Here is a 26540-nt window from a genome sequence, read left to right on the forward strand (position 1 = left end):
ATAATAGTATAGTTAATAGTATAATAATATAATATTATAATATAGTATAGTATAATAGTATAATATAATATATATATAATACTATTATACTATTAACTATACTCTAATAATAGTATAATAATAATAGTATATTAATAGTATAATATATATAGTATAGTATAATTATGGTATTTTATTATACTATTAACTATACTATTATGTTATACTATATGTATATTATACTATTAACTATACTATTATACTATATATACATTACACTAATTTATATACATATTATTATTATATATATTATACTATTAATTACACTATTATATTATTATACACATATACGGTCAAATTAAGAGATTCCCATGAAAGATTTTCCACAATTTCGATCCTTCTAAAACAAAAAATGTGGAACAGTACTTTGACATGGCACAGTAATAGGTTCTGTGTAAAGAGAAACAAAAATACCGCAGCGAATTCGTCTCTCAGCGAAATGTTTTACACTCGGACAAGAAAAACCTGCTGTATATTGTGCTAATCTGTAAAAACGTAAACATGGTCTCCGTACGATATTACTCATCCTCAGGCTAGTAGTGACGAACGTGTTAAAGAATGAACTGCCTTTTTGCTCTCGTCTGGTACTCTTCTACCAGAAACGCGATTATAAAATGATTAAATTATTATATTATTTGGTCGCAGTTTATGCAGAAAATACACATTTCGTACGAACATCCTCGCTCCATTGTTCGGCCTAGAAACATCAGCAAAAAAATCAGTATAATGTCCCACAAATATCGACGACCTTGGTAAAACAATAGATCTCAAACATTCTGATCGAACATTTTCAACCATGATTGTAACGTTGCATCCCCCAGTGCGCGCGAGTAACTTAGGGCGAAGTCGCCGGACACGATAAATACCGTTTAAAGCTCTGTTCCGCGGTGAGCAAGGTGGTGGCGCTCACTGTAAGAAACATTTATGTTGAAGGTCGCATCGTTCTTCTGGGGGATTCGGCGGCCAGCTATGGCACCAAAGCCGGGACCGGTCTGGTGGCGTACAGCGCTTCCCGGAAGGCGGTGGAGGGTGCCGCGGAGGCATTAAAGAGCGAGCTACAGTCCTCCGGAGTCGACGTCGTTCTTCTTAAACCGCCGCCCGTGAATCCTCTTATTCTTTATAGCGCGCCGGTTCTCAAGACGTAAGGCTTCAAACAGTATTTTACGGACGGCTGTTCCCGGCATAGTAATTCCCGACGAGCGGAGGGGGTCGCGGCAGTGCCCACCCCCTCGGCATTTGAACGGCGGCCGGAGTAATTGGCGTTTCGTTTACAGCTGTTTCATTCGTTTATCACCGCGTTGGCCGTTCACAATCGACCCGTAGAGATAAGCATTTCTTGACTTTGATCAGATAAGCGAAACGATGATTTCGACAGGTCCGACGTGGAATCTGGGATCTTCTCGTCGGAAGGCACCTGGACGGCGCCCGTGTCGACCCACTCGATCCAGAACTCGCTGATACCGGCGTTGACGTCGGCCTGCCCCCGCGGTTCCTACGACATGGCCGCTAAATCGAGACTGTTCTGCCGATGAGAGAACCGGTCGCTAATGATGCCCGGCACACACGCAGCGTCGCGCGCAAGACTTAATTGATAGCGTGTTAGGTTACACGACAGCCAGTAATACTTTGTAAGACTAATGGAGCCTTGTTAACTTTGCGTTAATTAATCCTCGTCGTCTGCGCGAGTCGATGAACGTTACGGGACCTCCGCGAGACCATTAAGACCGTGTCGTTCGGCCGCGGCTTCGTCCTGGATAGCTTCTTCTTCGCGTGCAAGCCGATATGCGCGCGGAATACAGTAATGTCTCGATAATTGACGCTCGGATTGGCCAGAAAAATGGACGGTTTTGGGGAGAGGAGGTGCGATTGTTCGAGCCTTGCGGTTTATTTTCATAGTTAGGAATTGTCAACGATTCTGAAAATAAGTCGCGAGGCTCGAATAATCGTATCTCCTCTTCGCAAATTGTCCATTTCTCTGGATAATTTGAGCGTCGATTAGAGAGACGTTACTGTACATAGCTCGAGGTGCTAAGGATTTGTGTACAGTTTTGTAATTAATATGTAACTCTCACTAAACTTTGTAACGGAGACTGTGTTGTGGTGTCTTTCTTTCGACCGTTTACCTGTGAACGTGCCACGGAGAATTTTGGAAGAGGAGATACGATTGTTCGAGCCTTGCGGTTTATTTTTATGGTTATAAATTGTCCACAATTATAAAAACGAGCCGCGAGGCTCGAGCAATCGTATCTTCTCCGCTTCCCAAATTTTCCATTTTTGTGCACAATCTGAGCGTCAATTAGGGAGAAATTACTGCGCGTACAACGAAGGGTGTGTTCTCGTTTCAGCGTGCCAGACACCGGAGAAGGGTTCGCGCAACGTTGCGCAGTTCTACGTTTCCACGACGGCGTTCGAGTTAAGCGTAACAACAATTCCGATTCCTGTATCCATAGTTCGTAATCGCGGAAGGCGGTCTATATTAATTTCGTGGCGGTTTCCATCGAGAGTTTCGCGGATAATTCACTGACGTCTGGATCGAGCATTCCCTCCGCGGCTCGCGCGCTATGCAAGCAATACCAGCCGCGCTTCGATAAATATTAAAACCAGCCGGGGGAACGATAAATATTAAATTCGATGCTCGAGTGTCGGGTCGAAGTTGATTCGTTAATATACAGTCATTTTTTTCTTCCTTTTTTCTTTCTTTCTTTAGTTACTTATTTCTTTGTGGGAAATATATCCTTTGGTTTAGACAAATAGATTAACAAATGTACAGAAGTAGTATTATTACAAGAAAGTACTGAACGTAGGATGACATAGTGGAGGAGATAATAATCTTGAATATAACCTTGACTGTTGGGTCGAAGTTGATTCGCTAATATAGGGTCTTTTTTTCTTTCTTTCTTTCTTTCTTTCTTTCTTTCTTTCTTTCTTTACTTATTTATTTATCCGCGGGGAATATATCCTTTGGTTTAGACAAATAGATTAACAAATGTGCAGAAGTAGTATTATTACAAGAAAGTACTAAACGTAGGATGACATAGTGGAGGAGATAATAATCTTGAATATAACCTTGACTGTTGGGTCGAAGTTGATTCGCTAATATAGGGTCTTTTTTTCTTTCTTTCTTTCTTTCTTTCTTTCTTTCTTTCTTTCTTTAGTTATTTATTTATCCGCGGGGAATATATCCTTTGGTTTAGATAAATAGATTAACAAATGTACAGAAGTAGTATTATTACAAGAAAGTACTAAACGTAGGATGACATAGTGGAGAAGATTACAAATTTATGATAGTCGTATAAAGTTTGATGTGATTTAAGATAAAATCCAGATCCAGTTCACAGCGAGCAGGAATTCGTATTTAACTTAAACAAACTAGGTAGCTTTAATCAATTATCTACATTGTATATTAGACAGATCGTGATTAAAATATGCTATCGGACAGCCCAAGCGGAAGGCTGTAAGTTACAAAAATCTACTTTGGACACCTTCCAATAGATTGCATAAATATTGCTGATAAGGACAGCAGATAGTAAACAGTATTCTATAAGCCGTTCAACGAGGCGAGAAGGTAGAAGTAAACAAAGAGTTCACGTGATTGGTACACTAAGGCAGCCGATAAGCGGGTCAGCTTATATCAGCCGGTCAGTTATTCAGGAGATAACTTGGACTGGTCCTTCATCGATGGCTCTGACAAGAAAGCCGAGGCGGAATTTCAATTTTCAAATTTCATTTAGATATACAGTATGTCAACAATGTCTCGCAATCTGGAAATGAGAGATTCCTCAGGTCATTTGAAGTAACTTTTTCCTTAGCGAAAATGCAATCCGTGGCTTCGTTTACGAGTTACTAGCGAAAAACAGTGACCAATGAGAGCCGAGATCAACTGACGCGAGGCGGCTGAGCCAATGAGCGGAACTGGGCGTCGCGCGCTCGTTGGCTGGGCCGCCTCGCGCCAGTCGAGCTCGCCTCTCATTGACCAGTGTCTTTTTGTTAATAACTCGTTAACGATGCCTCGGAGAACATTTTTGTAAAGGAAAAAGTTGCTTCAAATGATCTCAGAAATCCTTATTTCTGGATTGAGAGACATTTTTGGGACACCCTGTATTTATATTGTCAAGGAATAATTCTATATTATATTGAGAATAAGCAACTTTCTAGGTTAATATAATTATATTAATAATTGTATCGTATTATTATAATAAAATAATTATATTAATATTATTATAATGGGATAGTTATATTAATATAACTATAATGAAATAATTATATTAATATAATTATAATGAAATAATTATATTAATATTATTATATTAATAATTAACTTTTTTATTATCTAATATCTAATCTCTTATCTAATCTCTCGCCTCGTTGGACAGCCCACGGTCGGATTCTATCAAACGAGCAACGAAGAAGGGCCGAGCGTACCTGTGACCGCGGACAAGCGCGCGATCCAAATGAAACGCGAATTGAACGAATTCCCCTCTTAATTGCACGGTAACAACCCTTCGCGTTATAGAATCCCCCAAAACAATACATACGAGAGAATTAATTTGTTTCGCGCTTCGAGTTCTCGATTAATCGAGAGTCCCGTTTGCCAGGCGGCGTCGCCGCAGTTCGCTCGCCGGGCGCATGCACATAATTACAACCGATCGTGCCGGCGCGGCGCGGCGCTTTTTCAGCGGAAATCGGTGCGGTAATTTCGCCGTTTCTTTGCGGATCGGGGATCGGTCGTCGTGGAATTTCCGCGTCATTAACGGCGGGGCCCCCGCAAGATCCGAACGGCCGCCGACGAAAGTATTAAACACTTGGAACATTGTCGTTGCGCAAAACCCATTCTAATTATTCATCGGACCGTGCATAATCCTTTTCCAATAGTTTCCTTTGCCGAGCAAAAGAAAAAACCGCCGCGCCGCGCCGGGGAGAGAGAGAAGTCACCGAATCAGAAAAACTCGCGCTCGCATAATCGCGGATCCGCGGACGACGAAACGGTCACGCCAATACGGCCAATTTCGGCTCGACGGTTTTTCATAATTCATGAGGAAATTCATTAAAAGTATTTCATTTATCGTCGCGGCGCGGCGCTATCTAGGCGGCGATAATAATCGAATCCGTCGGTCGACCGGGGCTCGGCGGAGCGGCGGGCGGGAGAGGGAGAGAGAGAGAGAGAGGGGACAGATTATTTGACTTTCCGTCGAATCGATAGATTACAATTCAGCCGTGTATGAATGTATCATGCGGGTCGGTCGGTGCGCGGAAATGCAATAAATTCAACAATAAACTGTATTGCCACGCTGGGACGCGGCCGTTCAGCCGACATATTGACACTCGTTCGCTCTATCGTCGAAAATGCGCAATTTATAGCTCATTAATCAGGACAGTCCAATTTGCATGCGCCGATCGAATATATGATAGGGCCGTTTCTTTAATGGGTTCGGCCGCGCGGCCCGGGCCCGGCCTGCCCGCGAATAATTGCAGCCCTATAATTTTGGAATTATCGCGGATTTTCGGGCTGATTAAAACTACTAAAGCATCGGGGGGTGGCGAACACTCGCTCGCGTGTGTACCTGGCCGGGGGCCGTCGGATAGTTACGAGTACGACTTGAAATTAAAATTGCCGTTCGCGCGAGGCCCGCGTAAATCACCGAGCGATCGCGTGTGCCGCGGGAGAGCGAGAGAAAGAGAGGAATCCACGAGAAAATTCAATTTCATTTTCATTCGTAAACCCGTCGATTCGTATCCGGGCGTCTTCGAGCAGCGATCGTTAAATCGGAAGGCGACAATTTCGCTTTTGTCCGATATTTTGCAATCGATTTTTCTTCGCGGCCATTCGCGCCGCGCCGCAACAATGGCGACTCGGTGACGAAAACCGGGGCCCGTTACGTCGCTATTAACGTAACGATTACGACTCTCTTCCTCGGTCGGTCGCGTCCAACGACGGGGTGTGACGAACAAATTAATGCTCCAACGGGACAGTCCTTTTTCGGCGAGCATTGCTATAAAACGCGATTTTCGCGATCGCTTAACCAGTTCACCGCTGGTTCCTCCGCAGGAAGCAACATGGCGCTGGCCGAGGTATACAACCACGCGCGCGTCTTCGTTCGAAACGTGGATTATCGCGATCATCATCCGGCAGTTCCGAAATTTTCCGGTCGTAACGAGAGAGCGAGTCCGAGCGGGCCGGCTTAAATCCGATCGATCGCTCCAATTCCGGGCGCGCATCGGTTCAAAAAGAAAAAGAAAAAAAAAGGGAGCGCGCCAGCTTTCGTAAAACGGATTACCGCGCGGCCGCCGCGCGGGCAAAGTATTACAAAGTCGTGACCGTAAAGTAAGAGCGCGGCGTGTTTCAGAGGTCTTTATGCGACTGCCGAGGACGTCCGTTTCCGGCTGCCACCCGAATTCTCCCCCTGTTCGCCGAAAAATAATGGCCCTCCCTTAGCAATTTTCTGGCCCGCGGTGCCGTCGCCTCGAACGAAATTTCGCGTCGCCGATTTTCCACCGGAATACCGCCGGGCCTCAGATCTTTCGTCGTTTCAGAAACTGATCATCCTCGCACTGGCTTCGATCGCGGCCGTTCACGGTCTTTCGTTGGCTCGTCACAAAGGTATCGTAGCATCGGCCACGTTCAGTGGCCCGCGAAACTGTTCGTGCACCTTTTTAAAGCGCGATCACTTTTTTTTAAAAGTGGACTAGGGGACTTTAACGCTAAACCTACCAAGCAGTAATACTTAACTGGCATGTACTGCTTCACAAAAGTGAGAAGATCGAATTTATTTAGAATTTGTAAAGTTTTTATTGTGAAACTTGCTCCAATAATATAACTTATTCGAGCGTTTTCCACGAAAGAGTTTCGGAACATCGCAGAATTGCAAAATAAGAAAGCGGTCACTTTGACCGCGGTAGGTTTAGCGTTAAAAAGGGACTTGAATTTTTTTAAAGACGATATAGCAGAACTAATTTACCAGTTAATTTGCTTTGTTATTACTTGGAATGATGAAACAAAAATAAAAGAACTCTCGTTTTTAAATTGCTTTAAAGCACCTTTTCAAAGAGCGATGACTTTTTAAAAAGTGGACTAGGGGACTTTAAAAAGGGACTTGAATTTTTTTCAGATGATAGCGGGACTAATTTACCAGACGATGCTTTTTTTTAATTTTGCTATTACTTGGAATGACAAAAAAATAAGAAAGTAAAAGGACTCTCGTTTTTAAACAATTTTATCGAATTATTATGAACGAAAATTTAAAAAATGACTCTCATAGGTCTCGGTAATTTATGTGCATACTGAAAATTGTATTATTATATTATATTTTATTTATATTATTTATATTATATATTATTATTATATATATATATATATTACTATTTATATTATATATATTATTCATATTTTATTATATTTTTTTATCATATTTATTTATATTTTCGTTACAAGGTCAGATAAGAAAGTTCAAGGAAATGAGAGTTTCTTATTTTTTTTCTCTCGCTCCAAATAATAGCAAAATTTAAAAAAGACACTTTGGTCATTATCTAGTATACTAATTCCTCCATTATCTATTATAAAAAAATTCAAGTTATTCAGTCCAGTTGCAAAAAGGTTATTGCATTTTAAAAGGTGTACGAACACTTTTGTGTTCGACTGTAACTCAACCATCCGGTTTTAATTAACTATACCATAATTTTCTACACTTTGTACAATTGTTTCGCTTTAGACGACTATGGCTCCGGTAGCATAGCGAAGACCGGACATGGCGGAGGTGGAGGAGGCCACGGTGGCGGCGGCTATGGTGGCGGCCATGGTGGCGGCCATGGCGGCGATTACGGGGGCCACAGTGACGAATTCGGAGGCGAGGGTCACAGCGGCGGATATCGTGGAGGTTACGGAGGCGATGACAGCCACGAAAGTCGCGGACGTAGCGGCCACGAAATTGGCGGGTCCAAAAGTGGCGGTCACGGAGGCGGAGGTCACGGAGGCGGAGGTCACGGAGGCGGAGGTCACGGAGGCGGAGGTCACGGAGGCGGAGGTCACGGCGGCGGAGGTCACGGAGGCGGAGGTCACGGAGGCGGCGGCGGCGGTCACGCGCATTCCTACCACCATTTCGCCGGGCCGGTCTCCGGTCATCATCAAGAGATCTCCTGGAAAGACAAACACGGAAAGGTTCACCACGACTACGTGGCCTATCCTGAGGCCCATTACGCCTACGGCGTCGACGACAAGCACACCAAGGATCATCATTCGCAGAAGGAGCATCGCGACGGTACACACGCCGAGTTTAGAAAGCACATTGATCGAGCACCGGCAAGAAACCGTACCGAGACCCGATCTCGGTGCTCTTAATTAGAATCTCGAATTAATTGGACGGCCGGCCTTGCTCTTAATTAGAACTAGCAAATTCGCCTGACGACAGGCTTCCGGCACGCCAACTTTAATATTTTTCCCCGGCGAACTTCGTGGAAGCGCGCGGAGACATCTCGCTACTTCGCTTCAGACGTTCCCCACTTTCGGCGGATCTTTAGACTTTCAAGTTTTTTCGGGGAGGAATTTGTTTATTAGGTTTTAGATTCTAAAATGTGAAATTGCGGACTTTTTTTTAACATTATTGCTCTCTTTTTGTTTGTTATTTTTCGCGCTATATTATATGTATTATTTACATAATAATATTCGTGATGTTATCTATATATTCTTATACAATGCGAAATATATTCTATTCTATATATGTTCTTGAATAACATCATCATGATAATAAATACAATATATATAATATAACAATACAAATTAATAATAATTGATAATTATTATTATTAATTTTTATTATTATATATTGTATTTAATATATTGATGATATTGAAGAATATATATATACATACCATCAATATTATTGAAGAATATTCTGAATATTAAGAAGAATATTCTGAATATTAAGAAAAATATTCTGAATATTAAGAAAAATATTCTGAATATTAAAAAGAATGTTTTGAATATTAAGAAGAATATTCTGAATATTAAAAAGAATATTTTGAATATTAAGAAGAATATTCTGAATATTAAGGAGAATATTCTGAATATTAAAAAGAATATTTTGAATATTAAGAAGAATATTCTGAATATTAAGAAGAATATTTTGAATATTAAGAAGAATATTCTGAATATTAAGGAGAATATTCTGAATATTAAAAAGAATATTTTGAATATTAAGAAGAATATTCTGAATATTAAGGAGAATATTCTGAATATTAAGAAGAATATTCTGAATATTAAGAAGAATATTCTGAATATTAAGAAGAATATTTTGAATATTAAGAAGAATATTCTGAATATTAAGAAAAATATTCTGAACAGCCTAATATTTTTCATTCTCTGTCGTTTTGCAACTGTGTTTAGCTTCAACGACTTTGGAACTAACGTTTTCATAAAATTGCAGGGAAGACTGTCCATGGACAGTACGAAGTACACGAGCCCGGTGGCAACGTGAGAATCGTGAAGTACCATTCTGACCCCCACAGCGGATTCACCGCTCATGTTCACAATCTCGGTGGAAACGATCACTCCGGTGGAGGCCATCATGGCGGTCACAAGGATTGAAACCGACGAAACGAGAAACGATTTATTTACCTTTAGCTAAGTGTAATATGCGTTATGTTGATGTTTTTGTTTTTATTTTGTTATCGTTATTTCTGGAGCGGTTGTTGTTTGATCAAATATTTCGCTGTTGTTACGTTGTGGATTCGACTGAATTCGTAATAAAGGATCATTGTTGGTGTAAACACTGTTACGTGTTTATTATTGAATATATCAATATCTAATGTTTTAATTCCTTCTTTCTTTACACATTTTTTTTTAGACCTCGCAGCTTTTAAGACTCAAACGTAAATTAATCTATATATATAAGAAAGTAGAGAATGTAGCAATTTTGTTAGAGTGTGAAACAAAAATATACACAAAGTTTTAGGAACAAATTGAAAATAAACTTCCTGATTCGGGACGCCCGATACTTGGTTATATTATATTATAAATATTATAATAAATAATATATAATAATATCTTTTATTAAATTATATTTAATTAATCATAATAAATAATATATGTAAAATATAAATATTATAATAAATCAATATTATATTATAAATAAATATAAGACAGGCTTTTTCGTAATCTTCAATTCACATAAAAAAAATTGAAATAATTTATGTAGCGAGTTAAGAATTTCGATCTTTTACACGTTCAATTTTAACAAATAAAACAGTCGATTGGATTCAAACGAAAAAATTTGACATGTCTTAATCTATATAAAAACCTAAAGTTAATCGTGCTTGTAAATAAACAAAAGGCGCAGCAATGTGGCTACCCCACAGTAACTGGCTCCCCCACCCTAGTGCATTCGCACAATCGCAAGAAGCATGCCCGAGGCAAGTGTAAAGAGATCGCAACACAGGTTTCGCAACTGACCCCCCGCTCCTCCCCTACGACGCCGCCAATTCCGCCGCCAATTTCCATCGCCAGTAATTGCATCGCGCATACGCTTCGACAATTTCCGCTAAGTTTGCGTAGTAGATGATATTGAGTAGACACGGCTCACCGAGAGAGAGAGAGAGAGAGAGAGAGAGAGAGAGAGAGAGAGAGAGAGAGAGAGAGAGTGAGAGAGAGAGAGAGGTCGGCAACTTCCGGGAACGGAGGCCGGCGAGGAGGAGGAGGAGGAGGCTCCTTTGAGGAGTGGGCCAACAAAGATGCGCCGAGTGCTTGCTCGTCTTGAGGAACGAGTAATTAAAACGGGGTATGCCTCGCCTTTAAATATTTCTTCTTTGGTCTCTGCGCGAAACTTTCCGTGCGGAGTGCTCCGTCGTCTAATTAATTAGCTAAAATTCTTTCAACTTTTTCCGCGACCGAGCCGCCCCGCCTACCCTCACCCCCACCCCCTGCCACGCCACCATCTCCCATACTGGCGCGAGAGTAATTTGCGATCGCGGAGCACGAAAATGTTGGAGATGCGTCGGCGAGGAAGAAGTTAATTCCGGGGCCGGAAGGGTGCCGGAAGGGGGCCGGAAGGGGGCCGCGACCAGAGCCGAAGAAGACGGCACAGGATAATACGGAATTAAACGGAAACGGCCCGGTTGGCGATGGTCGCCGGATTCCAACGTGGGCTAAAGAACGCGCGCACCCATCGCGAACAAGCACGAACGCGAGCGCAAACTAATTACGCGCGCCCGCCGCGTTGTGAGAGCGAAGGGGCGGAAAGGTGCGACGCGTCGAATACAAACGGCTGCATCGCTTGGCCTCTAAATAAAAAGAAAAAGAAGGAGAAAGAAAGAAAGAAAGAAGAGAAGAAACGGAACGGAAAAAGAATAGATCTCTCGCCGTGTTCGACGCCGCTCGTCCGGCCCACGTGACTACCCTGTTTTCTGCAACGATGCACCGGACGGCGTGCGACGACGACGGCTTCCAGCTCCGCGCGTTGTTCTTGCATCGACGATTCCTGCGATAATCAGACGGCATTCGAAGCTTGTTAAAAGTAATTAGTCTCCTGAGTACATCATCGTCCTTCTCCCCCAGCCAGCCAGTCGTCGGCGTTTGTAATACTCGGCGTTTCTACTTGAGCTGGGCTGTTCGTCGCGAGGTCGACACAATGATCCGTCGCACCCCTTTGCCGTTGCGATCTCTCCCTCTCTCTCTCTCTCTCTCTCTCTCTCTCTCTCTCCCTAAATATATACAGGGTGTCCCAAAAATGTCTCGCATTCCGGAAATGGCGGATTCCTCGGATCATTTGAAGCAACTTCTTCCTTTACAAAAATGTTCTCCGAGGCACCGTTAACGAATTATTAACGAAAACAGTGACTTTCGAGTTGCGAGACATTTTTGGGACACCCTGTATATATACATTCCTCTCTCTCACTCTTCCTAAATATATATATTTCTCTCTCTCTCTCCCTAAATATCTCTCTCCCTCTTTCTCATATATATTTAGGGAGAGAGAGAAGTATAAAGAGAGAGAAATAGAGAGAGAGAGAGAGAGAGAGAGAAAGAGTGAGAAATATCTCTCTAGTTAGTTGTGTTTGAAGAGTATACTCGTCATGGAGAAGTGGCAGTATGTTGAGTTATGACGAATATACTCGTCATGGAGAAGTGGCAATATATTTTGTGTCACGACAAATATACTCGTCACGGAGAAGTGGCAGTATTTTGTATCGCGACGAGTATACTCGTCACGAAGTAATAACAGTATTTTGTATCACGACGAGTATACTCGTCACGAAGTAATAACAGTACTTTGTATCACGACGAGTATACTCGTCACAGAGAAGTGACAATATGTCATATCCCGACGAGTATACTCGTCACGAACAATTATTAACGAAGTCGTTAACTCTTTATAAACTAAAACCGTCTTTCTGATCCAACATTTTAACAACAACGCTCACTCCGTGTTCGACGAGTATACTCGTCGCCGCTCGATTCTCGCGACACATAACATTCTCGCGCGCTCTGAAGCGCGGCGGCGCCGCCGCGGGTAACCGGTGAACCGCATCGCCGGTTCGTCTTCGGGCCAGCAAAAGCGCAGCGTGCCGCATCGCGTTGTTTTTCGTTGCGCCGGGATGATTACCTGTTGTCGGTGCCAATATTTACCGAATGTCTCAATGAATTCGTTTCGCGGTCGCCGCACAATGCCGTCTGCGTTACTTCATTGAACCAATTCGGGTCGCCTGGTCGGCCATGTAGGGAGGGAGGGAGGGAGGGCAATCGCGGACATTTATGATTTCGGCGCGTGTTTGCGGTTAGCTAATTGCGGTGTAAATATTTAGCAAACCGTGGCGGTGCAGGAGGGAGCGAGAGCAAGGGGGAGGGGAGGGGTGCAGGGTTGGCGTTCTCTCGAAGCTCGAATTCGTCGCAGAGCGAGCGAGCGAACGAGCGAGCGTGCCCGCCGCCGCTTGCAAGCTCACGCACAAATGACGCATATCCATTCCGTGCACGAGTGCGCGCTGCACCGCGCAGCTTGGATCGATATAGTCGTTACCGAAGTAAACGGATGGATTACCAGCCGAGTGTGCGATATAACTTTTTCATCGCGGCTGAGGGACACCCCCGGGGAAAGTCGAGTGTCCCGGCACCCTCGACCCGGTCTTCTATTGGTTAGCACCGAGGTGGCAAAGATCTCGCCACCCTCCGCCAGTCCGTTTAGAACAAATGCGCTTATTTAATTAAGCCACTTACGGTTGGTAAGTGGAAATGGAAACTTACACTAATGGCGCTCGGCTCGGGTGGGCTCGGCTAAAAAAATACTTGCATGTCTTTGGGAACTGTTTTATAATATGATACAATGTTTTTATATAGTTATTATTATATTATAGAATTGTATATATAATAATAATATTATAGAATTATATATTATAGAATTATAATATTATAGAATTATTTATTATTAATTTTTAATCATTTTTCTTCTTAATAATTTAATTAATTTATAATAATTTATACAATTATTATAAAGCAAAGCAAATATAGAACAGCGAAGATACGAAAAGAATTTACAAATACTGTTGCATTATCATCGTTGTAATAATGTCATTAAAAGGAAGAAATACATGTTTATTTAACTTCTGTTTTATATAATCGACGAGGAAACTTTTTATTTTGCACAAAAATACCCGCAGTCTACTTATTATAGGGAAGAATATAATAATTAACCCTAATCCTATAATAATTAACACTCGAATGGCGACTCTAAGGCGTGCTTGAAAATTGTTATGTGTCACATTTCAGAATATTTTTAACATTATGAAATTTGTTTATATTTAAAAAAAAAATTGTTAAAAGTGTAACCGTCGCACAAGTTATAAAATACAATTTTATACATATAAACAGATGTGAAATAAAATTATTTCCATAAAATGGAAATATCATAGGTCAGAAAAAGTATTTTGAATTTCGAGTTAAATTTCAAAGGGTTGACATATTTTGCGCGGGTCGCAGATCGAGCTTCACTGACACGCCCAGCGGGGAAAAATCGGTAAAATTGAAAAAAATTCACTTTTCAAAACAGAAAACATTTAACCAGGTTTTTTAGATTTTCCAAAGGAGGACTATTTCAAATATATAACAAAATAAAAAATGTGGGAAAGTAATACCTCATCCGCACATAATGTGTTAACATGAAAATACAGTAGAATTAGTAGATTGAAAATATCTCAAATTTTTCCAGTTACTATAATATAATAGAAATACGTGGTTTTTACGAATCTGTTTTTTTTGCATTTTACGCACATCATAATTGTTTCATTGTCGTTAGTTTACGAACAATATTTGTATTTCGCTTTTTCGGTCGGCTTTTGAGGTACAGTATTCGCTTTATCGGATTGTTGTCGCTTCGATGATTCATCTGTTCATCTCTCAATTCATTTAGGAACAAACGCATTCTGTACAATTTTCTATCATTCCAAGTTGCATCAACAATTGTTGCTAATAACAAAGCCATTGTATGTAGATACACCAAGGATACTGTAAAATGTAACCTAAATAATTTATAAATCGCGGAAACTTCACGTGAAGCCTCACTATATCGACTTTATTTATTTATGTGTATTTACATATATAGCTATATATTAACTTGAGTATTTATTTATTTAGACAAATTTTAGAGCAAAGTCAATTTGCTTCCAATAAGGTGATAGTTAAAGAGGTTATACGAGCTCAATATACACGATCTGAATCATATACAGGATATCCAAAAATTATGGCACTTCCAGGAAATGAGGGATTCCTGAGGTCATTTGAAGTAACTTTTTCCTTTGCGAAAATGCGATTCGCGGCTTCGTTTGCGAGTTATTAACGAATTAATACTGACCAATAAGAGGCAAGCTCGCGAGCTCTCGCGCCAGCCGAGCCAATGAACGTAACTAGGCACCGTGCGCTCGTTGGCTGGACTGCCGCGCGCCAGCCGAGCTCGCCTCTCATTGGTCAGTATTTATTCGTCAATAACTCGCAAACGAAGCCGCGGATCGCATTTTCGCAAAGGAAAAAGTTACTTGAAATAACCTCAGGCATCTCCCATTTCGGATTGCGAGACATTTTTGGGACACCCTGTATATCTACCCTGCAGATCCGAATCACCATAGAAGGGTTAAGAATGTCGTACGGTCCCTCGTTATTTCAACAACGTCACCGCACCCTCTCGACGAGAATTAAGCCAATTAGAATTTGGCGGCGCGCGCGACGACGAACGCGAGCGAAATTCTTCACGCATGGGCGCCGCCACCTTTTCGACTACTTCAATTCCGCGCGACGTTTCTACCTTTGATCGAACCAGTGCACTCGAATTCTGTTCTGCGTCGCGCGCACTCGTCGGGCTAAATGCACCGCAAGGAACGCCGGGACACCATTGTCTCTGTCGCTCATTGAACGTTCCACATAACTTCTGGCAAAAGCGTCGCCGGTTATTACGGGCGTATGTAAATGTGTCAACGCAGTCAAATTAAATGTTTTGCTGCGTTCTCAAGCACTTTCAATTAACAAAACTCTACGCGGCGTGTTCTGTTAGGTTTGCACAACTTTCGTTCGCCGCTGTTCGGAGGATGCTGTCCCGCGTTTCTATTTCTGTTTCGTCGCGATGCACAGTAATGTCTCCCTAATTGACGCTCAGATTGTCCAGAAAAATGGACAATTCGGGAAGAGGAGATACCATTATTCGAGCCTTGCGACTCGTTTTTTATAGTTACCGATTGTCAACAATTATAAAAAACGAGCCACAAAGCTCGAATAATCGTATCTCCTCCTCCCAAATTGTCCAATTTAGTGGAGACAATCTGAGCGTCAGTAAGGGAGACATTACTAATTCCGTTGTGTTCCGTCGACGCGACGTTCTCGCGATCGCCGCGTTCTCGTCGAACAGTAAATATTATATTATAATTAATATAATATGAGTATAGTATAGTATAGTAATTAATATAACCTAATATTATAATATATATATATAATATTATAATATATATAATATAATATAACATAACTATAAAAACGAGCCGCAAGGCTCGAATAATCGTATCTCTCCGTTTCCCAAATTGTCCATTTCTGTGGACAATCTGAGCGTCAATTAGGGAGACATTACTGTAACCAGAAACTGTGGTTTCCGGGATTACGCTGAGACAATTTCTCGTTTCAGCATATCTATTATTATGTCGCATAAATAATACGATCATGCAAGATTGTGGTATTTTTATCGGATTTATGGGAAAAACGTGCGAGCGAAGATAATCGGAAGAATGTAAGAATCCTGTTACGCTATTTTCAGTGCATTGAGAAGAAGAGGTACATTCTTCTTTCGCCATTGTTTCGTGCGATTCGTGCAGGCTGTATATTCATTTTGCATGAACATCCGCGGTCTACTCCTTGAAAAATGTGCACACGATCAGCAGGACATCGATTGTAGCTCGCTTAGAAAGTCAGCTTGGAATGCAGGGTGGAATCAACGAAGTCGAGGACTGTAAGAAAGTTAAAAAGGAAATTAAAAGCAAATTAGAAGAGGTGCGATATAACATTCAGCTTCTGCTTCCTAAAATTCGTTCACGGTCTATTTGTCACGAGAAGAAATTTCAAGAGGAAGACAAAGTTTTAAGAAACTTGTTACGTTATTTTCGGTGTATTGAGAGACTATCGAAAGAAGAAGCGCATTCTTCTCTCGCTCTTGTTTTGTACAGTCGATGCAGGCAATATTTATTTTGCATGGACGTCTGGAGTTTACTGGTTGAATATGTTCGTACGATTAACAGGGAATTGTTTGTAATTCGCTTAAAAAGTCAGCTCGAATTGCAGGGGCGAATCAACGAAGTACAAAATTGTAAGAAAATTAAAAGAAAATTAGAGAAAAATTAAAAAGAAAATTAGAGAAAAATTAAAAAGAAAATTAGAGAAAAATTGAAAAGAAAATTAAAAGAAAATTAGAAGAAAATTAAAAAGAAAATTAGAAGAAAATTAGAGAAAAATTGAAAGAAGAGGCACATTAACATTCAGTTTCTGTTTCCTGAAATTCATTCACAGTCTTTTTGTCGCGAGAAGATATTTCAAAATTAATAAAAAATTTCAAGAATCTTGTCACACTATTTTCAGTGTATTGGGACCACCGAAAGAAGAAGTACACTCTTCTCTCTCGCTCTTGTTTTGTACAGTCGATACAAGCAATATTTATCTTACATAAACATCTGGAGTTTACTGCTTGAAAATGTTCGTACGACTAACAGGGCATTGTTTGTAATTCGCTTAAAAAGTCAGCTCGAAATGCAGGGGCGAATCAACGAAGTATAAAACCGTAAGAAAATGAAAAAAAAAATTACAAGAAAATTAAAAGAAGAGATACATTAAGCATTCAGCTTCCGCTTCCTAAAATTCGCTCACCAGTTCGTCACCGAAAGAAATTTCGAAGAGTAAAAGGGCAAACAAGATAGCGAGATGTTCGCGGCGGTAATCGAATGAGCGACCGTTTGACCAACCGGGAACGTCTTCCCAGATAAAACAAAGGCGGTTAGCCTGGATACCTGTATTAATTACGATGCTCCGGGGGAAACTTTTAATCTCGCCTGTCGAATAAGTAAAAAGTTCCGCGAGATGTAAACTTCTGTCCCACTTTGACAATTTCGGACCTGATTAAACGTTGACTTAAAAGTTCCGCTAGGCGAAACGTCGTCGCTGCCGCGATCCAGCTACTTCGCGGGGGGAGGGGGATGGGGGTTGGTTGGCAGCGCGCGGGGTTCGCTCGGGGGATGGTCGGCCGGAAAGCATAAGTACTTCGAAAGCCCTCATGAAAGTTCGAAATCCTTAAAAGGTTCCTTGAAAACCGTGCTCCACCTCCGCCTTCCCCCTCCCCCTCCACCCTCCGATGTCACGGAACCCGATTCGGGAATGTGGATCGCAAATATGTGGCGGGCTACGCAATCTCCGATGTTTATTTCACGGCGGCGGAGAACGGGCCGAGTTTTCCGGCCACGATGAGACACGGTCCGCGGAAAAATGCCAACTGCTGGGAACGCGAAAGTCGGTTCGTACAGAGATTCCCGTGAAATAATGTCAGAGAACTTTTAATTTTTAAATGTTGTTCGAGCGTTTCTCCGACGCGTGTAGACAGGGCGAAGAAATAAGTGTGACTAAGCATAAGTAGGGATTTTTAAGTATAAATAGTAATAAGTATAAATAATGTACTCTGTAGTACTAATAATATAATATGTAATGTACTGTAGTATATACTAATAAGTATACAACTATACAGATAATACTGTACTATTATAAGTATACTAATACTACTATACTACTGTAAATTTACTAATACTACTATACTACTACAAATATACTAATGCTATTATAAGTAGTTTACTAATAATTAATATAGTTTATTAATACTACCACACTACTATAAGTGTGCTAATATAGTTTACTAGTTCTACTATACTACTATAAGTATACTAATATAGTTTACTAATACTACAGTACTACTATAAATACGCTAATATAGCTTACTAATACTACAATATTACTGTAAGTATACTATTATATTTTAATAATACTAATATACTACTATAAGTATGAAACTATACTCTCTCTATACTAATACTACTATTAGTATACTAATATAGTTTACTAATACTACAATACTACTATAAATATACTAATATAGTGTTTACTAATACTACAATACTACTATAAGTATACTAATATAGTTTACTAATACTACCATACTAGTATAAGTATACTAATATAGCTTACTAATACTACCATACTAGTATAAGTATACTAATATAGTTTACTAATACTATCATGCTACTATAAGTATACTATTATAGTTTACTAATACTAGTATATTACTATAAGTATACTAATATACTATATTACTATACTACTATATATATTCTAATATAGTATGTTAATACTACTATACTAGTATAAGTATACTAATATAGTATATTAATACTACTATACTAGTATAAGTATACTAATATAGTTTACTAATACTACTATACTACTATAAGTGTACTAATATACTATACTAATATTACTATGCTCTACAAGTATACTACTATACTATACTAATAAGTACAAATAATATACTATACAATACCAATGAGTATAAATAATATGCTATAATATACTAATAAGTATAAATTAAGTATAAACCTATTTGGCTACCCTTATCAAGGGCGCGGCTGCAGAACGTCCAATAATAGACGAGTTCGCACGGCGAACAATGAAAACTCGTCGCTACGTGAAATTTGTTCGTTCAAAAGTATCGTGCACGTACATACAACGATTGGTATTAAACTATCGTAATCCCGGTACAAAACAACAACCTGTAATACCCCGGCATCGCGGATCCTCCGCACAATGGGTTTGTCGGTGCCGCGGCTTGACATTTATTTAACTCGGAATTAAACGAATGTTTGTCGGGTGATCAAAACCGGTGACCAAAACACGGTTGCCTTTGTGCTTGATTTACCGTCGGTTCATCACCGTGACGTTTCGTAGGATCGCTGCTTTTTTTTCGCGCGCGCGCAACAAACAGCGGTCCCGCGCGGAAAAAAAAACTTCTTCCGTGACGAGATCAATAGAGCGGAATCGACGGCCGTTTCGGTGAAACGCCGCGCGAACGGTCCATCCGCGTGAACGGTTATGTTAAACGTTGTCAAAGAAACGCGACGTTTCTCGGCACCGGCGAGATCCGATCGGCACGCGCGCGCCGCTTTTTTCGACGACTGTGTAACGTTCGACGTACGTTGTTGCATCGGCGACGGTTAAATAAGAATATCGCGGCGAAACCCGGCCTGCCAAAAACCGGCGGGATCGACGGTATATAAACGACGGTCGGCGGTCTGCGGAGGTATCATTCTCCATTTGCTATCTCGCGAACGCCGGCAATATGGTAATCAAGGTACGAGACATAGGCGTCGGTCGCATAATTCTTTCGTTCGAGTTCGCGCCGCCGAATCGGCTCGCCGATACTTACGCCGATTAATCTCGCGATATTCCTGGATTTTCCGGGCAAATGTAATATATATTATTATATATATTATATATATACTATATTATAGTATATAATATTAATATATATATATATATATATATATATATATATATATATATATATATATATATATATTATTATATATATAGTATATATATAATAATATATAATAATATATATATATATATATAATAAATATTTATTGTTAGACGAGAACGCGGCGATCGCGGAAACGTCGCGTCGACGGAACGCAACGGAATTACAGTAATGTCTCCCTTACTGACGCTCAGATTGTCTCCACTAAATTGGACAATTTGTGAAGAGGAGATACGATTACAATATAGTTATAATTGTGGGCAATTTGTAACTATAAAAATACACCGCAAGGCTCGAACAATCGTATCTCCTCTTCCCAAATGATATGCCAATTTAGTGGAGACAATCCGAGCGTCAGTAAGGGAGACATTGCTGTAACTCGCTTGTTCGGTGAGATTTTTCGTTAATTAATTGCTGTTTCGCTCGACAGGTCGCTTTGATCCTCGGCGCGCTGGTTCTCGGCCTGGTCGAGAGCGGATCGGCCGGTCACGCGCACAGTTTCGCCCATTTCCACGGGCCCGTCGAGGGGCCTCACCACGAAGTCTCGTCGCACGACAAGCACGGCCATCATCACGTCGACTACGTCGCTCATCCGAAGTACGAGTTCTCGTACGGCGTCGACGACCATCACACCGGCGACCATCATGGACAGAAGGAGCACAGGGACGGTGAGTCGACGAAGTCGGTAGCGAAACTTATTCGTGCGGGTCCGCGACGTAAATCTTCCGGCCGGGTTTCTTATTTTCTGTAATAACGGTGGCTCGGCTATCGCCCGGCCCCGAGGATCGCCGCCGCGGTGGAAAGTAAATTATAGATGCAAATAAATTCCGCTCAACAGGTCGATTTATTATATTTCTCTCTTGCTGGCAAGATCGTGCACCCCCGTATACCGGGTGTCGCCTGATGCGCCGCCGGCTGCGAAGTATGCGGGCATTCATTTTCCGGTCGAATTCGGTTGCAGTTAAATAGCAGTTGTCTTATATTTTAGTTTTGTTTTCGGGAGAAAATGGAATAGGCGATGTTGTATGATACTGATTTAGCGTGGGCGAACTTCATTCGTCACAGAAAAGAGCTTGTTTTGAAGGGAGTATAGATTTTAATCTCGATTGAGGATTTATATGAATTTTTCTTCGTTGCTTTTTATGATTATGATTGATGTTATTTTATTGTTACTCGAGACTACAGATTATTAGCGAAGATCTAAATTTTAGCAACATGGACAGTGTGGAAGTGTATTAGATTCTTAGAAATGTCGTTCTTTCATATTTGGACACTTTTATGTTTCATTAGGGTATCATTAGGGTGTTATATGTATATTTAATAGAATAGGGTAAAACAAACTCTTTGGCAACGCAAATGTTCTTTGAATTCACGAACATCGCGAAATCATGTCATATAAAATCATTGGAATCGTGCGGTAGTAGGATGCAAAATTGCTATAAATCTCGGTTCGTAAATTTATTTGCTATCGAGGCTTATGTGAAGGTAATTGTTGAATTCAAGAATATCGCGAGATTAGGTCATATAAGGTCAACCGGTTTCAATGAAAATTTCAGCATGTATATAAGTTACCGAGATCTATAAAAATTAATTATTTTTTTGAAATTTTCATTATAGGCTAGGATAGAAAAATTGGAAAAACCTCATCTTCTAATTCTTTTACCATGCCGAACAATTGCAGTTTATGAAAACAATTCTTCCGTTGCCTAGTCAACTGATCTCTCCATCATTCCAACAAATTTAGATTGCTCGGTCCAATTATAAAAAAGCTATTCCGTTTTAAAAGGTGCACGAACACAGTAATCTCTGCCTAATTCGCGCTCTGATTGCGCACGAAAATGGACAATTTAGAAAGAGGAGACACGATTACTCGAGCCTGGCGTCTCGTTTTTATAGTCACCGACTGCGGACAACTATAAAAACGAGCCGCGAGGCTCGAACAATCGTATCTCCTCTCCCCAAATTGTCCATTCTCGCGCGCAATCCGAGCGCGAATCCGGGAGAAATTACTGTACGTACTTCGTGCGCCGACTGCGATCGCCTCGAAGTTCTCAACCTTCGTCGTCAGCGTCGAGTCGAAGCACCGTCGGGTTAACCGAGGCGATTTTCTGCGCAGGCAAGAAGGTGGCAGGCGAATACACCGTGAAGGAACCGGGCGGCAACGTAAGGGTGGTGAAGTACCACGCGGATCCCCACGGCGGGTTCTTCGCGTACGTTCACAATTCCAACGGGAACAACCACGAGGGCGGCACCTACGGCGGCCACGGACACGGGCACGGGCACTATTGAAACGGCGGCCGGGATCATCGTCGGCAAAGGAAACCAAGGACTCGTCGATCTACAAAGCAGCTTGTTACTCGAGGATTATCTTCGCTCCGATTATCGAATATTTGACGGCGCGTACCAAAGAGACTCTGAAGAAGCGCCCAGCTAGCTCTAGGTTCTTGTTAGCCATGGATTATGTTTGTTGTTATCGTTGTTAACTCTTGAATACAGTATCGTACGCTACAACGTGTTCCCTTGTTTCACTGCGCGGCCCCGTTCCCGATCGAGGTTATTATTCCTAAACGCTGTGACTTTGAATACGTAACATCGTGTACCAAAGAGACACGAAGTTACATTTCGGAAGAGATTGATTTTTATTCATTTATCACACGGTAAACTTCTCGCGGAGGTCGAATGGACCCTGTTCGCGTGTCGATCAACGTTCGCAATCTACGCTCGCAAGGCCAGGAGAACGAAGGGATTAAAGTCCACAGCTCGCCAATAATCAGCTCCTGGAGATCTCGGAGATGAGAGATCCGAAGGAGCCCCGGGTCGTTGTAAATGAAAATCAATTTCAGCGGGGGCCAAAGATCGTCGCCGTGACCCTCGTGTCCCGACTACGTGACCGAACGCGTAGGGCCCAGCTTAGAACGGTCATCCGTCTCGTTAAGTTAACCCAATATGCACGCAACCCGTCCATTTATTTATCCCGCGTGAGCCCGGCCCCTTATCTCTAGAAGTAATTGTATCGTTTCGGTGTCCAAACGGAACCGGACGAACGGTAACTCGCGAGATTATGCAGCGGCAACACGAATCACGTGCATTCTCGCATTACAACAAGGCGGGCCGCGGCGGCAGACCTCCTCTCTGCCGGGGGCTCGTTAAATGTATTAATAGAAAAGGACGGACCAACCAGCCCGTGGTCATTAAGGCTTCATTTTTCTGGGTTAATGGGAACCGGAGGCAGTACTTCGCAGAGACGTTCAATCGATTCCCTAAATTCAGCCGCCGACCACCATCTCGGTGGACCTATTTTTCCCCCGCGGGGGGGGGCGCGCAGAGGCTGGAGGAGGTGCTCGAATTCCCTGCGAATCACCGCGACCCCAGTTATCCGCTGGAATTCTTTTACGATCGCTCCGCGGAAAATTGTCCCGCATTAGGTATCTGCGGGTTTTTATGGTCTCGCGTCCGGCATGCTCTTGAAACAGCGATCGCGCGTCGTTGCCGGCCCTCGGTACACGTTTCTCGATTGTACAGGTAACAATCAGCCTAATTCGGGCGGTTCGTCGATCTTTTTAACGCGACCAGCGGCAAAATTGAGCCCTAAAAACTCTCGTGAGAGAAGAGTAATTTAGCCCTCAGCGCTCCGTTGGCTCTGAAGACATCGCTAATTTGTTCAGTATTGCTCGTTATAATTATCGATTAATTATTGCTTCATTATTGAGTAATTATCTCCACAAAACTCTACAGCACGATAAAAAAAACAGAAGAAAGCACTGTCGCACATTTGCAATATCGAAAGATTTTAGTCGATCAATTCGTAGAAGATTTTTCTTCAGGATGAAATAAGAGTTTTTCAATGAATTTCTGGAATTATATTGAACAGGAAACTTCATATAATCAGGAAAGGTGCAAAAAGGGACCGCGATGTGTGTTCTAAAAGGAAAGATTTGGGTGGCAGACGTCGAACAAGTGGTTACTGTGATATTTGCTCCAGTAAACCGACCCCCCATCCCACACCCCGAGGGGGGCACCATGTCGCGTTCGAATCAACGAACAAGACACGGAGCGTGAACTTTCCGATTTCTTTTTTCGTACCACGTGACAGTGACAATTTTAAGAAAATTCACGCCTCGATTCGCGAAGGTAATTCAATAACAAATAATCGCGTTAAAGAACATGCAGGATATGTTTGTTTAAGAATTCCAAAGAATATCATTGACAGCGAATTCATCCATTTACTTGAGGATGCATTTGCTGTTCGAAATTGTTGGTCACGATGTCGGTCAGTGTTTTTCGTTAATAACTCGTAAACAATGCCGCAGAACTAAAATTATTCAACACATCTTGAAATTTGACAATATGTTTCTCATTTCACTAAAATCGCAATTTAAATAGCCAATGATCGCGCTGCTTTTTACGCGCGACGAGTATACTCGTCGAGTATACTCTGCCGCTTCTTCATGACGAGTATATTCGTCGTGACACAAAATACTGCAGCTTCTCCATGACGAGTGTACTTTTAACACGCGACGAGTAAACTCGTCGCGACAAAAAGTACTGCTGATTCTCCGTGACGAGTATACTCGTAGAACACAGTTAACTGGTTAAGCGAACTCCCTATTTTGAAGGGAGGTCGCTATTTTTCACACGCGACGAGTATACTCGTCGCGACATAAAATACTGCCGCTTCTCCATGACGAGTGTACTTTTCACGCGCGACGAGTATACTCGTCGTGTCACAAAATACTGCCGCTCCTCCGCGACGAGTATACTCGTCGAACACAGTTAACCGATTAAATGTACGATACTTTCGTACTTCCAGTACAATTAATGTTCACGATACCGCGGCAACATTGTCTGCCGGACGAAGATTCGATTATCGTTTCGGAAAAGTGGCTCGCCAGCGTAAACAATCGACGGATAAAAAATTCCTCCGAGCTTCTCTCAGGCAGATTGTTCGCGGAAATCACGATTACGCTTCTTCGGGCGCAGCCAGCGTTAATGGGCTAAAGCGAAGCGAGAGCTCGACGAGCTAATTTTCGGATCCCGTTACCGGCGAAAAGTCGGGCGACGACGCGCCGCCGCGGCGCGGCGCTCCGGCGGAGTCGCGGCGCGGCGGCTAGAAAATGCGACGCGGTTTTATTTCCCGGCGAATAAATACGCGCGCGGAATGACTCCGGTATAAATAAGTTTATCACGTGTTTCATTCGCGATAAAAAATTCGTTTAAGCCGAATCGGTAGGAGCGCAGTAAAAAATTCGCGAGTGCGTCGGTACAGCGGCGTCGTCGCGAGGAAAGCGCGCGACCCTCGAGACTATAAGGTTTCCGCGGAAAGCTGCGATAAAAGCTGCGTGCGTTGCGCGACCGTTCGGCAGGGTTCACTGTCGAGCAGCGAATAGAGTCGAACAATATCGTGTCGAACGAAACGGCGCGCCTTGGAACGCGGCGGGAACAAAAGGCCGCCGGCAATAATTGGGAATGTTAAAGATCCCGGGAACAATGACGGGTCTTTCGACCCGTTGGAATTACGGATGCAACGAGGCATTAGGCGTTTTACGAGGACATTACGGGAACCCCCGTTCCCCGGGAACCCACCCTCGCGAGGGTGACCGATAAAAATATCACGGACCCCGTATTTCGCCGGCGGAGATAACTTTATTGCGGCGATACCGTGATTGTTACGGCTTTCATATTTTCACAGGCAGCCGGGACGTACCTGTAGATTCGGGTGTTCAGTTCCATCTGGAAATTCCTTGGCTCGTAAAAGCCCCAGCGTTCAGGGATAACCTCGACTGTAACCTCGATACTGTATTCAAGAGTTAACAACGATAACAACAAACATGATCCGTGGCTAACAAGAACCTAGAGCTAGCTGGGCGCTTCTTCAGAGTCTCTTTGGTACGCGCCGTCAAATATTCGATAATCGGAGCGAAGATAATCCTCGAGTAACAAGCTGCTTTGTAGATCGACGAGTCCTTGGTTTCCTTCGCCGACGATGATCCCGGCCGCCGTTTCAATAGTGCCCGTGCCCGTGTCCGTGGCCGCCGTAGGTGCCGCCTTCGTGGTTGTTCCCGTTGGAATTGTGAACGTACGCGAAGAACCCGCCGTGGGGATCCGCGTGGTACTTCACCACCCTCACGTTGCCGCCCGGTTCCTTCACGGTGTATTCGCCTGCCACCTTCTTGCCTGCGCAGAAAATCGCCTCGGTTAACCCGACGGTGCTTCGACTCGACGCTGACGACGAAGGTTGAGAACTTCGAGGCGATCGCAGTCGGCATACGAAGTACGTACAGTAATTTCTCCCGGATTCGCGCTCGGATTGCGCGCGAGAATGGACAATTTGGGGAGAGGAGATACGATCGTTCGAGCCTCGCGGCTCGTTTTTGTAGTTGTTCGCAGTCGGTGACTATAAAAACGAGTCGTGTGGCACTA

The 26540-nt window shown here is 42.4% G+C and overlaps 2 protein-coding genes across 3 annotated transcripts in view; both read left to right on the plus strand.

The window, feature by feature from the left end:
- The window catches only part of LOC117227840 (uncharacterized), a 32868-nt gene extending 30739 nt beyond the window's left edge, over positions 1–2129 (plus strand). For both annotated transcript variants that reach the window (XM_033483364.2, XM_033483365.2), the window contains exons 5-6: positions 973–1180; positions 1415–2129. In XM_033483364.2, the coding sequence (XP_033339255.1) occupies positions 973–1180; positions 1415–1571 (365 nt within the window). In that variant the 3' untranslated portion in view covers positions 1572–2129. The remainder of the gene's footprint in view (positions 1–972; positions 1181–1414) is intronic.
- A 2205-nt stretch (positions 2130–4334) lies between these two features.
- Positions 4335–22635, plus strand: LOC117227820 (uncharacterized). Its single transcript, XM_033483345.2, has 8 exons — positions 4335–6108; positions 6571–6637; positions 7746–8291; positions 9456–9615; positions 16311–16327; positions 19804–19931; positions 20551–20788; positions 22237–22635. The coding sequence occupies exons 1-8, from the start codon at positions 6094–6096 to the stop codon at positions 22407–22409; spliced, it is 1344 nt and encodes a 447-aa protein (XP_033339236.2). The 5' UTR covers positions 4335–6093; the 3' UTR covers positions 22410–22635.
- The last annotated feature ends 3905 nt before the right edge of the window (positions 22636–26540 follow it).

This window comes from Megalopta genalis, chromosome 8 (assembly GCF_051020955.1).
Source record: "Megalopta genalis isolate 19385.01 chromosome 8, iyMegGena1_principal, whole genome shotgun sequence".
Taxonomy (NCBI): domain Eukaryota; kingdom Metazoa; phylum Arthropoda; class Insecta; order Hymenoptera; family Halictidae; genus Megalopta; species Megalopta genalis.